Genomic DNA, 11703 nt, shown 5'->3' with positions numbered 1-11703 from the left:
GTATCGACTTCTTATGTAACCTGTCCTGCCAGTGACCTACACTCCCTCTTCTTCCATCAGGAGCCTCGCGTTGTGAAGGAATTCGTCTTTAACACACTCACTGTGCTCTTTATAGTGTCCACTTAGTGTGGTCTGGGAGTACTTTGTTGAGATTGAGATTTTACTCCAAACTGAAAACGGGTGGTGAACAATTGCGCAATCGAAGCCCTAAAAGATGCAATTAACGCCTTTGTTGTCCTACAGTGTAGGATGGGCGCGTAAAACCTCTCCAGAAAATACCTTTTAACCCACCCTGTCAAAACCGGCCTGGGTTATGTTTAACTGGGGCACAGAGGAATGGAGTTTTGCTTCCACTCAGGTTGCAGTTCTCGCTGTCGGACACTTGGTGCTGCTGCTTGGGAAGCAGCTGTGTAGCAAACGAGGGGGGCGGCCACGGCGGTGCGACGTGGAAAGGCAGAACAGCATTCTGGTGTTGTCTGATGGTAGAGATTAAACTCCAGCGACCCAATGAGAACGCACACCGTCCCGGATCTCAGTAGGAGCTAACGCTGAAATGAAAGCAAAGGGGCGAACCGGGTAAATACTTGTGTTAGGAAGAAGTCGTCGCCATGGACGGAGGGCTGATTATTACATTTATATCTGTGGCGATGTTTGTAGGCTCCTTTCTCCTCGGATTCATCCCACTGTTGTTCAGACTGTCTGAGGTAAGTGATTTCCCACAGTCTTTGTTTATAGCGGACTGTCTGGATCTACTTCATCTTGTCTTATTTGTCGTGCCTTCATAATGTGCAAGGCTGTTGTTTTGGAAACTTGCTGAACAACTAGAACTTGTGAGGGGAATCTCAGTCATCTGCTGAAATCACGTGTCTTAACCCTAGAAAAGCCTGCAGTTCGTTTCCATCCTGGGGGCAGGTCTGCTGTGTGGGACAGCGCTGGCCATCACCATCCCAGAGGGAGTGGGTTTGCTGGAAGACTCGTGGAAAAGTGAGCAGGAAAGCTCAAACATGCACATGACAACGAAGCAGAATGGTTGCTGTGCAAGCTTTGTGTTTATGTGGGTGTGCTAACCCACCAAATTTGCATGTGTTTGATTGTAGCCTCCAGATGATTGATGAGGCAGGTGGCAGATGAAAAAGCTGCTCTCTGTAAAAACAACAAAAACAAGCTCATCAAAAGCTCTTTCTGTTCTTCATCTTCCGTCTCCAGCGTCATCCTCTGATGTGTCATCCGGTCTAAATTCCAGTAAAGAAAATGGGACCGTGGCAGAGAGAGGCCCACCTCGGTTCCTCATTGGGGTGGCTTTGACGCTCGGGTTCACCTTCATGTTTGTCGTCAATCAGATAGGAAGCTACCTTTCCACACGCGGCAAGTTATCAGAACTCTCACGCCAGCTTTACATTGCAGAGTGTTGCCTCCACAGATTTGTTAACCACCTCAGCGTGTGCGATGTCTAATTTCAGACCAGACGACTTGTTTGTCCAACAGCGTCCACTTCACAGCCACGTTGGGCCTGGTTATTCACGCTGCAGGTACGTGACACAGCCAAACCTCTCCTCTGCATATTTATTCTCTTGCTTTTGCTTGAGACGCACTGTTTCACTGGCTTCGAGGTCACAGGGGTGGAAAGTTTATAAGGAAACGTTCCTTATGCCCCCGTGTGACTCAGCATGTGATTCTGCAGCACAGCCTGCAGGATCTAACTTTACAGTTATTTAAACGGGGACAACCAAGCTTGACAGCAGTCACAAATCAAACAACAATCATCCATGATGCAGATCTTAAAGACCGGAGACCTATACAAATCCACATAAAAGAAGTAGCTGTACCATAGAGTAATAATCTCTTTGTTTGCTTTTAGCTGATGGATTTGCTCTGGGTGCTGCTGTGGCTACAGGTCAAGTGACAGTACAAGTTGTAGTGTTTTTTGCTGTGATTCTGCACAAGGTGAGAGAACGGCTCATTGAAATGAACAGATGTCTGGGTGACGAGCACGATGCCATTGACCGTCTTTCCCGTCTCCTGTTTAGGCGCCCGCCGCTTTTGGCTTGGTCTCCTTTCTGATGCACGGAGGCCTCGAGAAGAAGTTCATTCAGGGACACTTACTGGCCTTTTCAGCTGCAGCGCCTATAGTTGCTATTGCCACTTACTTCATATTATATGCAGTAAGAAAGCACAATCTGACTGTCGTGTCTGCTTGAAAGGAGATGCATTAAATCCCAGTGACTAGACGGTTGCTGGGTCTGAGTTATTTAACTTGATGTGTGCTGTGTCTGCAGTCTGGAAGCTCATCTGAGAATCAGCTCAGTGCAACGGGAGTGGGAATGCTCTTCTCAGCGGGGACGTTTCTCTATGTGGCCACGGTGCATGTTCTCCCTGAGATCAGCAGCAGCAGGACTGATGAGCTGCCCTTGGACTCCGAGCAGCAGTCTGGAGCCGAAGCCCACCAGCAGAGACACTTGGGGCTCCTGGAGAGCCTCACCCTCATCATCGGTGTGGGGCTTCCGATGTTGCTGGCCCTCGGACTGCACGATGACTAAAAGAAAACATGAGGGCAATTTATTTTAAAAGGGGGTGAAAGGAAAACTCTGAGCACCTGTACTGTATGCCACAATGATCAGAGGACAAAATAGGCTTTGACAGAGTCTACCTTGGTCCTCTTATTTCAGTGTAACTTGGATTTGTGTCAGGCTATTGTTTGGGTGTCAAAAAGCTTTCCGGGAGGTGATAAAGAATCGGGTAACTAATATAGTTTCATAGCTGAATTGAGTTTCCATTCAGAGGAAGCAGAAACAGTTCTCATTTGTTGCCACGGTCCGCTGAAGGTATGTTGAGGTATTAAATATCCTGAAAGGTGAATAGATTTACAGGAACAACCAAATAATTCGATACTCTCTCACCTAGAAAATAAGGTCTCTAGGGCGTACACTTTATATTATTATATTTTACGGCTAAGAGTTTGAAAATATGGCCGGATTTTCAGATTATAAATGTGCAATAATACAAACTACAAAGTTTTTTTTTATAATGTTGTTTGTCTGAGTTGGTTTATGGTGGGGATCGTGTTGAGTGAGAGGCAGCCTGGACAGGTTACCGTCTGTCTGCTATCACAGAGGCGCGGGCCAACTGTTCGCACTCACAGCTGCAGCTAACGCTAATTTAGAATCATCTCTCTGACTGAGCATTCATGCTTGTGCAGTGTGGAATAAGGCTGGGACAAAACCAGGGACACGCGGAGAACATCCAAACACAGAAAAGGGGCAAAGGTTTGAACCTCTCAATGTGAAGTGATAATAACTGCAGCCAAATGAGAAGACCAACCGGTAAACTGGTCCAGCAACTCTCATGTTAGGTGATACGTTAGACGGAGACGGGTTCCTGGCAGCAGGTGAGGTACGTATCAAGCAGATTCTGGAGGTTACAGATGTTTTATTGACTCACTGCCAGTTAGAGCAATTTTTACCTTTACTTTCCTTCTTTCAGCTCCTTTAGTGTGTGCAACATGTGAAATATTGAAACACGTGAAATGTCTTCTGGTTTTATAATGGCTTATTTATTTACTTTATACTTGATTCTTTTTTGTTTTCGTCACACAACGCTGTACATTGCAGCATCGACTGACCTAAAGCTTGTTTACTTATGTTTAACGTGTGGAGCAGAATTCCCCTTTTAACAGCTACACTAAATATCTTGAGATTGAATTTTAATTTCATAGTTTTTGTATTGTAAACCAAAGTTAAGATATTTTACACTTAAATTTGTCCTTTATTCATTAAGCTCTAAACACAGTTCATGTATGAACCCATATGAAAACACATGCACAGGTTAGAGACCAATTAGGTTTGCATCAATGTAACCCATCTGCTCTACAAACCTTTGGAAGTGACCACGGAAGACATGACAAAGGAGTATTAGCCAAAAGGAAGGTTTTTGGGTTTATAAATGACAGGCCACCAAATGCCCTGATTCAACCGAGGACTTGGATTTTAACTACTTTAAAAAAAACTTTGTCTTCAAGAATGCCTTAAATCACTGTCTGTGGTTGATGCTGTCTAGTGTTGCTTATTTAATTTTTGTTTGTCTGATAAATATTGATGACTCCTGTTTCCTCCTACTGGTGGAAAATTCCACTCTGACCCTCGGTGGAAGCTTGCCATTGGTGGAACACCACTAGAATAAAATCCAGTGTTTTTATGAACTCCCTGATCAGGGCTCATTTGCTGGAGTTTTTTGTTTTTTTTTTAAGTTGAACACCATGCCATGAGAATAAAGATTTCTTTACTATTGTCTGAAAAGAGAGTTCCTTGGAGTTCTTTGATGATTTGTCCTACATGTGACCCCAATTTGAATACAGGAAGTGCTCCCGTTTACAGTTCATGTAATTATTAAAAATGTGGCACACATGATCACGCTGCTAATGGTGAAATCAAACATCTGTTATGGCCTAGCATTAAAGTGATACAGCGTTGTTCTGTTTGAATCTTGCACGTAATAAAAATCTTCAAGTGGTATAAAGATTTTATAACACACAGTAGTCAGACTAACAGGAAAACAGGCAACACCGTGGTCTAGCAAACATTAACTCTTGCCTCGTGTCCTCATAGCTCATTCAGAGCATTGCAGTAGGACTGCACTTTGATTCCTTTCCAACCTCTGCAGACTATCCCCTCCCCTCTTATTTGCAGTCTACTAACAGCTAAACGCTCTAGCCATCAATCTTTAAGTGCCGGATGGTTATATTTGTTGTCACTAGTTGAATGTGGGTTGCATATAATGTGTTGCTACACAATCAATCTCATCTCAGGCTTAAGAACTAGCCAGGGGTCAAATATAAATGAATACACTGCTGTGAAGTACTGAACACAAATGGTTGAGGAAACAATGGTGCCTGTAAAGTTTACCCTGACAGGAGGTCACTCAGAGGTCTTGCTGATCTAAGCAGTTAACCTCAACTAAATAAAATAAAATGAAACCGTTTGGAAGTCTTTGAAACTGTATCCCAGCTACTGCACTCTATCAAATAAAAAGTTGACTTTTTGGATTATTAAAATCACCAAATGTTCATGTGTCTGTCATTACAATGGCCAAAAATTATTTTTAAGAACAGCTCTGATATGATGTTCAAGGGCCCTTGCATCTCGGGGACCATTTATAATGAATTTAAATTCATTTACATTCAAAGTGCAGAGAACAGTGATGTGTCTCAGTATTTCTGCAAGTCTCTGGAGCTATTATTTGACTGCAGATCCTTTTCTAAGCAGCTCTGGGTGAGTGTACAGGTGCAAAACAGAGTCTGAATAGAGTTCACAGATTCATGCGGTTTAAAGACGCAGTCAGCTGAGCCTCAAGCGCCATCTGATCAAAGGTCCGGCTGTGCGTCTGCTGCCTCACTCTCTCCCTCATGTGAAAGGAGGCCCGAGCCAGCCTCTGTGCCTCCTCCTGTATCTGCTCTCGCTGCCTTCTCAGCTGCTCCCTCTTCTGCTCCTTTGTGGAAATGCGGCTCTCTCTGACTCTCCTCGCCGCCTCCTCCTCTCTCTGTAGTTCCTCTCTGAGCCTCTGGTGGCAGAGCTGCCTGTGTTTGTTGTTCTGCCGGGTTTTCTGAGCTCTGCGTCTGTGCTGCGCTGAGGCGTGCAGGGCGGCTCTCTCCATGCGTCTCTGGCTCAGCTGGACCAGGATCTGCTTGTGTGTGAGCTGCTGGACGCTCTGCAGCTCGGCCCTCAGCTGCACTCTTTGACTCATCTCCTCCTCCCGGGCAGCCCGCTCCCGAAGCTCTTCGAGTCGTGCCTCTACAGACTTGGCACGCCTTTGGCAGGAGCGCTGCAACTTCTTCTCCAGTGTGCTCCTCCTCTGCGCCTCCTCTTCCTCCCCCTGCAGCTCAACCTGGTGTTTCAGCAAGATGTGTCTCAGCAGCTCTTTATGGTTTTCCTCCTGCAGCCTCTTCCGCTCCTCCTTCTCCTTCAGCATCTTGCTCCTCAGGACCTTCTCCTCCTTCTCCGCTGCCACCTGTCTCTCCCTCTCTCGCTCCCTCTTCCCCGCCTCCTCCTTCTCGGTCAGCAGCTTCTCCTGGTAGCGTTTGCGCTCTTCCGCCTCCTCGTGTGTACCCTCCATCTTTGCCCTGCGGTACACTTCCACCTCCTCTTTTAGCCTTCTCCATCGGTCTTCTTGCAGCAGCACCTCCTGCTTAAGCTGTTCTGCTTTCTCTTTTTCTCGATGCTCCCTCAGCCTCCTGCGGGCCTCCAGCTCCTCGTTCCAGCGTTTCATACTCCGTTTCAGCTTCTTCCTCCTCTTTTTTTCTGCCTGAACTTGCTGGGCCTCCTCCTGCCTGCGGGCCTCCTGTCGCTCCCATTCCTCCTGCTGGCTGAGCTTCAAACGAGCCTGTTCCTCCTCATGCTTCACCAGCATCAGAGCAGCTATCTTCTGGTCTCTCTCCGATACTGTGACACACATCTGCTTTTGGATGCTCTTGGTGAGCCTCTTCAGCTTCTTCTCGGTAGCTGGGGAGTGTATGAGGTCTCCCAGGTTGAAGCTGCACAATGTGCTCCTCTCTGGATCCCTTTTACTAGGAGCAGAGCAGGAGGACCTGCTAACAGCCTTCTCTTCAGAGCAGAGATCTGCATAGGGCATTTCTGTTGAGCGCTCTTCCAGTCTGGTGTCAGGCAACACCTCCAAGCCCGAGGCTTTACTGCTGCATGGCCGCCTGTCCCCGGCCGCCTGGATAATCCTCCGCCGTTCCTGGCCGCACTTTTGTAAAGTCTTCAGCCTCTCCTTTTCATAAGATTCATGCATGACTCTCATTGTCTCAAACGGCGTGTCCTGTTGCTCAGCAGTGAAGTCGTTTAGAGATTTAATTAAAAGCTGAACCGGTTTTACACCCAGCCGAGCGCAAGACTCAAGCGAGCGAGAGTTCGTTAAGACGTGTCGGTTGCTCTCTGCTCCGGGAGAGTCGAAGTTGTTCAGGTCCAACTTAAGCACAGGGGAGCTGCACCTCAGCTCCTCCATCCTAAAACTAAAAAGCTAAATTAATGGATGCCAGATACGGAGGTCCTGAGGCTCACAGGTGCTACACCGAGCAGCGCTTCCGCACGGTCTGCAGCACAGAGAGGTCAGCAGGGGATTAGCTACTTCCTCGCGGACAAATAACAGTCGGTATTTCATTAACCGTCTTTACCTCAACTGTGAGCAATGACAGGCCGAATAATAAACAAAAAAACCCAACTTTATTTAAGCAGACGGGAACGTGTTAAATAAACGCTTGCAGTCAAGCATGGATTTAAAAAAGGGTCAGTCTGTTGAGGTTTACAGGGATTTATTTATGCACAGCTCACTTAGGATCCCACCAGAGCGTTTCATTCAGGTTTACTTTCCCTGGATCACTGCAACGTCTTGATTTTTTTTTTCTTTTCCAGTCTCACTGTCTGCTTCAGCCAAGCTTTAGCTGCTGCCACAAACTAAAATCACCACCATGTTTATCAAAAGAGAAAGCTTTTAAAATGCTAAACTATATATAACTGGGACTCGGATGCGTGGCTCATGGGCTTTTGAATTTGCTGTTGCTGTTTGCTTTTGATGAGTTTAAATGATTATATATCCCTGCGTCGCTGTATGTATGACAATGCAGTTTATCTGCAAAATAACAAGTAAGGAAAGCTCAAATAATTAGTATGGAGTGAAAAGAACAATTTTTTCAACAAAATACAGCCAAAACTGAAAATAGCATGACCTAGACCTACTTAGATCAAGTAGAAATACATTAGAGCTATTCAAGTTACATGCCTGCTGTTCATGCGCTCATCCAGCAGTGCTGGGTTGGGTAAGATTCGATTTTGAACTTTTTATTGTCTTTATACATGTTGACTTATTTAGTTTTTAATTTTTTATTTGTGAGTTGTAACCTGGACTTTTTGATTTTGAAGAATATAGGAGATTTTTATATTCTGTGGTAAATACACCACAGTTTGAATAAACATCCCAGAAGGCATTTTGGATTGGGTGCTGTCATAAAATACTAATTTCCCCCTGAGCAAAAGGTTATCCTTAACAAGACTCATTCTTTCTAGTTTGCCAGGTAGGTGCCACTTCCTCTTTGTTCTGCGTTCACATACCAAGCTATAAATGTGTGCGCCTGTCTTATTTTATTGAATCTCTAGCAGACTACCCATTGTTATATTATTCACCTGCATTTTGGTTTTTAATAATGACATGTAATGCTGCATTAGCTAAAAGCATTTCATGGACTCTTGTGCATTAAAAAAAAAAAAAGTAAAAACGTCCCAATAATTAATTAATTACATATCTTTAAAAAAAAAATACATTTGTATGGGGTAGACTGGGGTTGGTTGTCACACTTTTTACCGTTACATGAAGTTGCAGAAGTTCCCAGGATCTTTTAAAAGACAACCAGTCTATTAGCAGATTTTCCCAACAGATAACCTGAGCAATAGTAAGCAGGTCAGTGTAAATATGTAAGAGAAAACCAAATGATGAACTCCATTTTTAAAACATAAAAAGTCCACTTAAAAACCAGAGAATCTGCAAGGACCTACCCAATCTGCAATCAATACAAGAGAGACTGATGCTTTTCCTTGAAAATTTATTCAAAAAGCAAACAACACAGGCTGGTCGGTATAAAGCGCTAATGCTACCGAGTCATGTGCAAAGTGTTAAGTCCAATCATTGAGACACATATTTTACTACAAGAGCAGTAAATGTAGGTCAGAGTAAAGAGAAACATCACAATCTTAACCATCTCCATTTTTTTAATTTTTAACTCACTTTTTATATAAATAAAATACATTTATTTAAACATGTATCTGTGCAAACTTGTAAGTAATTTCAAACAGAATTTCTATTATTACGTGACCCCACCCAGGGGGCTACAGCCGACACTTTGGGTACTTCAGCTACAATAAAAAAAAGACACAAAGCTGGAGTTATTCTGTGTCTTTGCTGCACAGCTGCCTCTTCTTCTCTCGTTCTCCCTCTCCTGCTGCTACTTCAATCATGAAACTGATCAATGATCAGCTGATCGGCGTTTCTGCCACAAGTCCCGTCTCTCTTGCTTGTTTATCTCCCACTTTGCGCCAGAAAGAGGAAACTAGCAGAGGTCGCGTTAAACAGCAGAAGCGCCTTTAAACTTGATAAGCTGTTGTTAGAATTTATTTAATATCACTTTCTAGTATCAGCTGATGTTTGTTGGAGCCACAGCTGTAAAAGCTGCTGGTCATGATATCGGTTTGGTTATCTGGTGAGAGGGAAACATGAAGATGAAACCAGGAGATGTCCTTACTGAATCATCAGCGCTGAACAGATAATTCTCATTTAAAATTTCTAGCTTTCAACAAATAATTATTTGAATCTTACAACCAAAGTTTTCATCCGATGTCAAATTTATAGAAATCCATTATTGTACATAGTAAGTTTTTTTCAGGGTCCCAACATAATTTCTTCAGAAGAAAGTACTGTACATGATGCCAGTATTTTCCCACATTTTCTAGATACTGTACTAGTACTTTGTGTAAAATGCCATCGAAAAGTCAGTTAAGTTTTATTCTTTCTCACCTGTCTTTCTGTCTCCTTTCACTTTTAAAAGGTTGCCATGTTAGAAAAAATATTTTGCCCTGCCATGCTGTTTATTGATGTGGTAAATAAATAGTTTATGAAAATATCACTAAATCTGTCATTTATTATTTTTAATATTCAGTAATGGTCATGTCTCACCTCTAGTCTTCTCTGTCTTAATTTCAGGTTTCCACCATATGTTGTAGATAGTTCAGGAAGTTAACTCAACCAAGCAGTCTTTGGGTTTCGGCTAAGTACTGTTTAGAATACCAGAATAGGGAGGATGGTGTAGGTTTAAGTTTATTAGATTGATACATATGTACCAACAAGACAGTGTACATCACTGTCACAACGACGTTTGTTTTCATTCAAAGGCTTTATGGTTTTTCCTATAATACCTGGTGGGCCGGTCTCTAGTCAAAATGCCCGGGCTGATTTTTTGTCCCAGTCCAGCCCTGCCCATCAGTATTCTTCATTCTGCTGTGCCACATTTTACACACTGACCAAGAAAGGACGTAAGCTCTTCATGGTGACCCCAGAAATTTTAATGTATCACTTTCTAGCATACGGCTGACACTGCTCGACATCTTGCAGTGCAGTATAAGAGTCCCGCCACAAGGAGACACTAAAGGCTTTCAAACCAACAGTTTCTGCTTCCAAAGCGGCGCCAACCGTTAATAGTCGACATTGGTTGCACACAGATGTTTTGCTTTGGCACGAGCTCGAACAATTGAGTTGAATTACACGAGTTATTCATATTCAATAAACCTGTGAAATTTGTGTTGATAAAATATGATTGAAACATGTTTTGGTGAAGTAATTTGAGCTCTTGGAATATTTTAATCCTTCACAATTTTCACACTTTATTCCAACACTATTCAGTGACAAACAAACAAAACACTACATTTTCTGAAATATTTGTGGGGTTTTTCTTGTTTGTTTTTATACTACTTGAAAACTAAAGTGACCCTCCAATGTGATGACAGTGCCAGCAGTGGCCCACAGCTCATTTAACGCTTTCTCCTAATTGACTCATAACAGTCTCTCATATGTATGAACTATGTAGGCTATCTCTATTTTGAAACAATGAGTGGGCAATGACAGCATCTCCTCATTGTGTACTTTACTGACAACAGGACAACAGGGAATACAGAGAAACTGACTGAGGACTTTTTCCAACTGGTGCCAGCAGAACCACTTCCAGATCAACACTCCGAAAACCAAGGAGCAGGTAGTGGACTCCACCTACACCAGTGAACATCCAGAGAATGGGCATTAAGATAGCTGACTCATATAAGTGATCTGACCAATAAACTGATCTGGAGTAACAACAGAGAGTCCATGTACACAAAAGGATAGAGACGAGACGGTTGTATTTGCAACAGAGAAGTCTTTTGGAAGGGAGCAGGGAGAGCTCCTGAAGACCTTCTAGGACTCTTTGGTGGTATTGTCCATGTTTTATAGTGTGGTCTGCTGGGGACAGGAAGAAACTGAAAAGGTTGATCAAGAAAACTAGCTCTGTTCTGGGATGCCCTCTTGACCCAGTGGAGGTAGTTATCTCTGTCAGATAACAGCTCCCACCCCATACAGGTCACTCTGACAACACTAAGCAGTCCCTCCAGTGACAGGCTGCTGCACCCACGGTGTGCAAAGGGGACATTTTGGAGGCCTTTCCCTCTAGCTGTTGTCAAATTGTACACTGCACAACAGCAGTGAATGTACACCACATATGCACACACACTGGGCTCTTTACATATATCAGTGTGCAATACTAAATACCTGCTACTATTAACACCCAAACACTGCACTATGAAATGTTTCATTCTTCTTCTAATAGTAATCTGTATTATTGCATCATATATATGTACATGTATGCATACAGATCAATGATACAGATATATATAGATAGATGGATATAGATATATAGACTTAAATATATAAGTACATATCTATTTCTTAGTCTATATTTCTTCTATTTTTGCATAGCATTATTGATGTCAGGTATGCTGCATGTGTTCATTTGTTCCTGCCTTGTGTACTCTGCTGCAGTAATAATTTGAATTTCCCCAACTCTGGGACTAACAAAGGTTATCTTATCTGAAATGTATCTAAACCCAGCTGATATCTGGCTACATTTTCTGGTGAGCA

The 11703-nt window shown here is 43.3% G+C and overlaps 2 protein-coding genes across 2 annotated transcripts; one reads left to right on the top strand and one right to left on the bottom strand.

Annotated features, from left to right (window-relative positions):
- The first annotated feature begins 42 nt into the window (after positions 1 to 42).
- On the top strand, positions 43 to 4936 carry LOC101468421 (zinc transporter ZIP9). The gene is made up of 7 exons (XM_004559795.4): positions 43 to 704; positions 879 to 984; positions 1207 to 1365; positions 1461 to 1529; positions 1859 to 1944; positions 2028 to 2162; positions 2277 to 4936. The coding sequence occupies exons 1-7, from the start codon at positions 609 to 611 to the stop codon at positions 2535 to 2537; spliced, it is 912 nt and encodes a 303-aa protein (XP_004559852.3). The 5' UTR covers positions 43 to 608; the 3' UTR covers positions 2538 to 4936.
- LOC101468109 (uncharacterized) lies at positions 4593 to 7087 on the bottom strand. The gene has a single exon (XM_004559794.3). It carries the CDS (start codon positions 6994 to 6996, stop codon positions 5302 to 5304), a length of 1695 nt encoding a protein of 564 aa, XP_004559851.3. The 5' UTR covers positions 6997 to 7087; the 3' UTR covers positions 4593 to 5301.
- Between the last annotated feature and the right edge of the window lie 4616 nt (positions 7088 to 11703).

Source organism: Maylandia zebra, linkage group LG13, assembly GCF_041146795.1.
Source record: "Maylandia zebra isolate NMK-2024a linkage group LG13, Mzebra_GT3a, whole genome shotgun sequence".
Taxonomy (NCBI): domain Eukaryota; kingdom Metazoa; phylum Chordata; class Actinopteri; order Cichliformes; family Cichlidae; genus Maylandia; species Maylandia zebra.
This window is presented reverse-complemented; position numbering and strand designations above follow the sequence as displayed.

Bases quoted from the DNA above. Each gene is read 5' to 3' on its own strand.
- LOC101468421 (XM_004559795.4), top strand. From the start codon at position 609: ATGGACGGAGGGCTGATTATTACATTTATATCTGTGGCGATGTTTGTA. The intron at 985-1,206 runs GTGAGCAGGAAA...TTCCGTCTCCAG, and splicing joins GCTGGAAGACTCGTGGAAAA to CGTCATCCTCTGATGTGTCA. The intron at 1,530-1,858 runs GTACGTGACACA...GTTTGCTTTTAG, and splicing joins CCTGGTTATTCACGCTGCAG to CTGATGGATTTGCTCTGGGT.
- LOC101468109 (XM_004559794.3), bottom strand. From the start codon at position 6,996: ATGGAGGAGCTGAGGTGCAGCTCCCCTGTGCTTAAGTTGGACCTGAAC.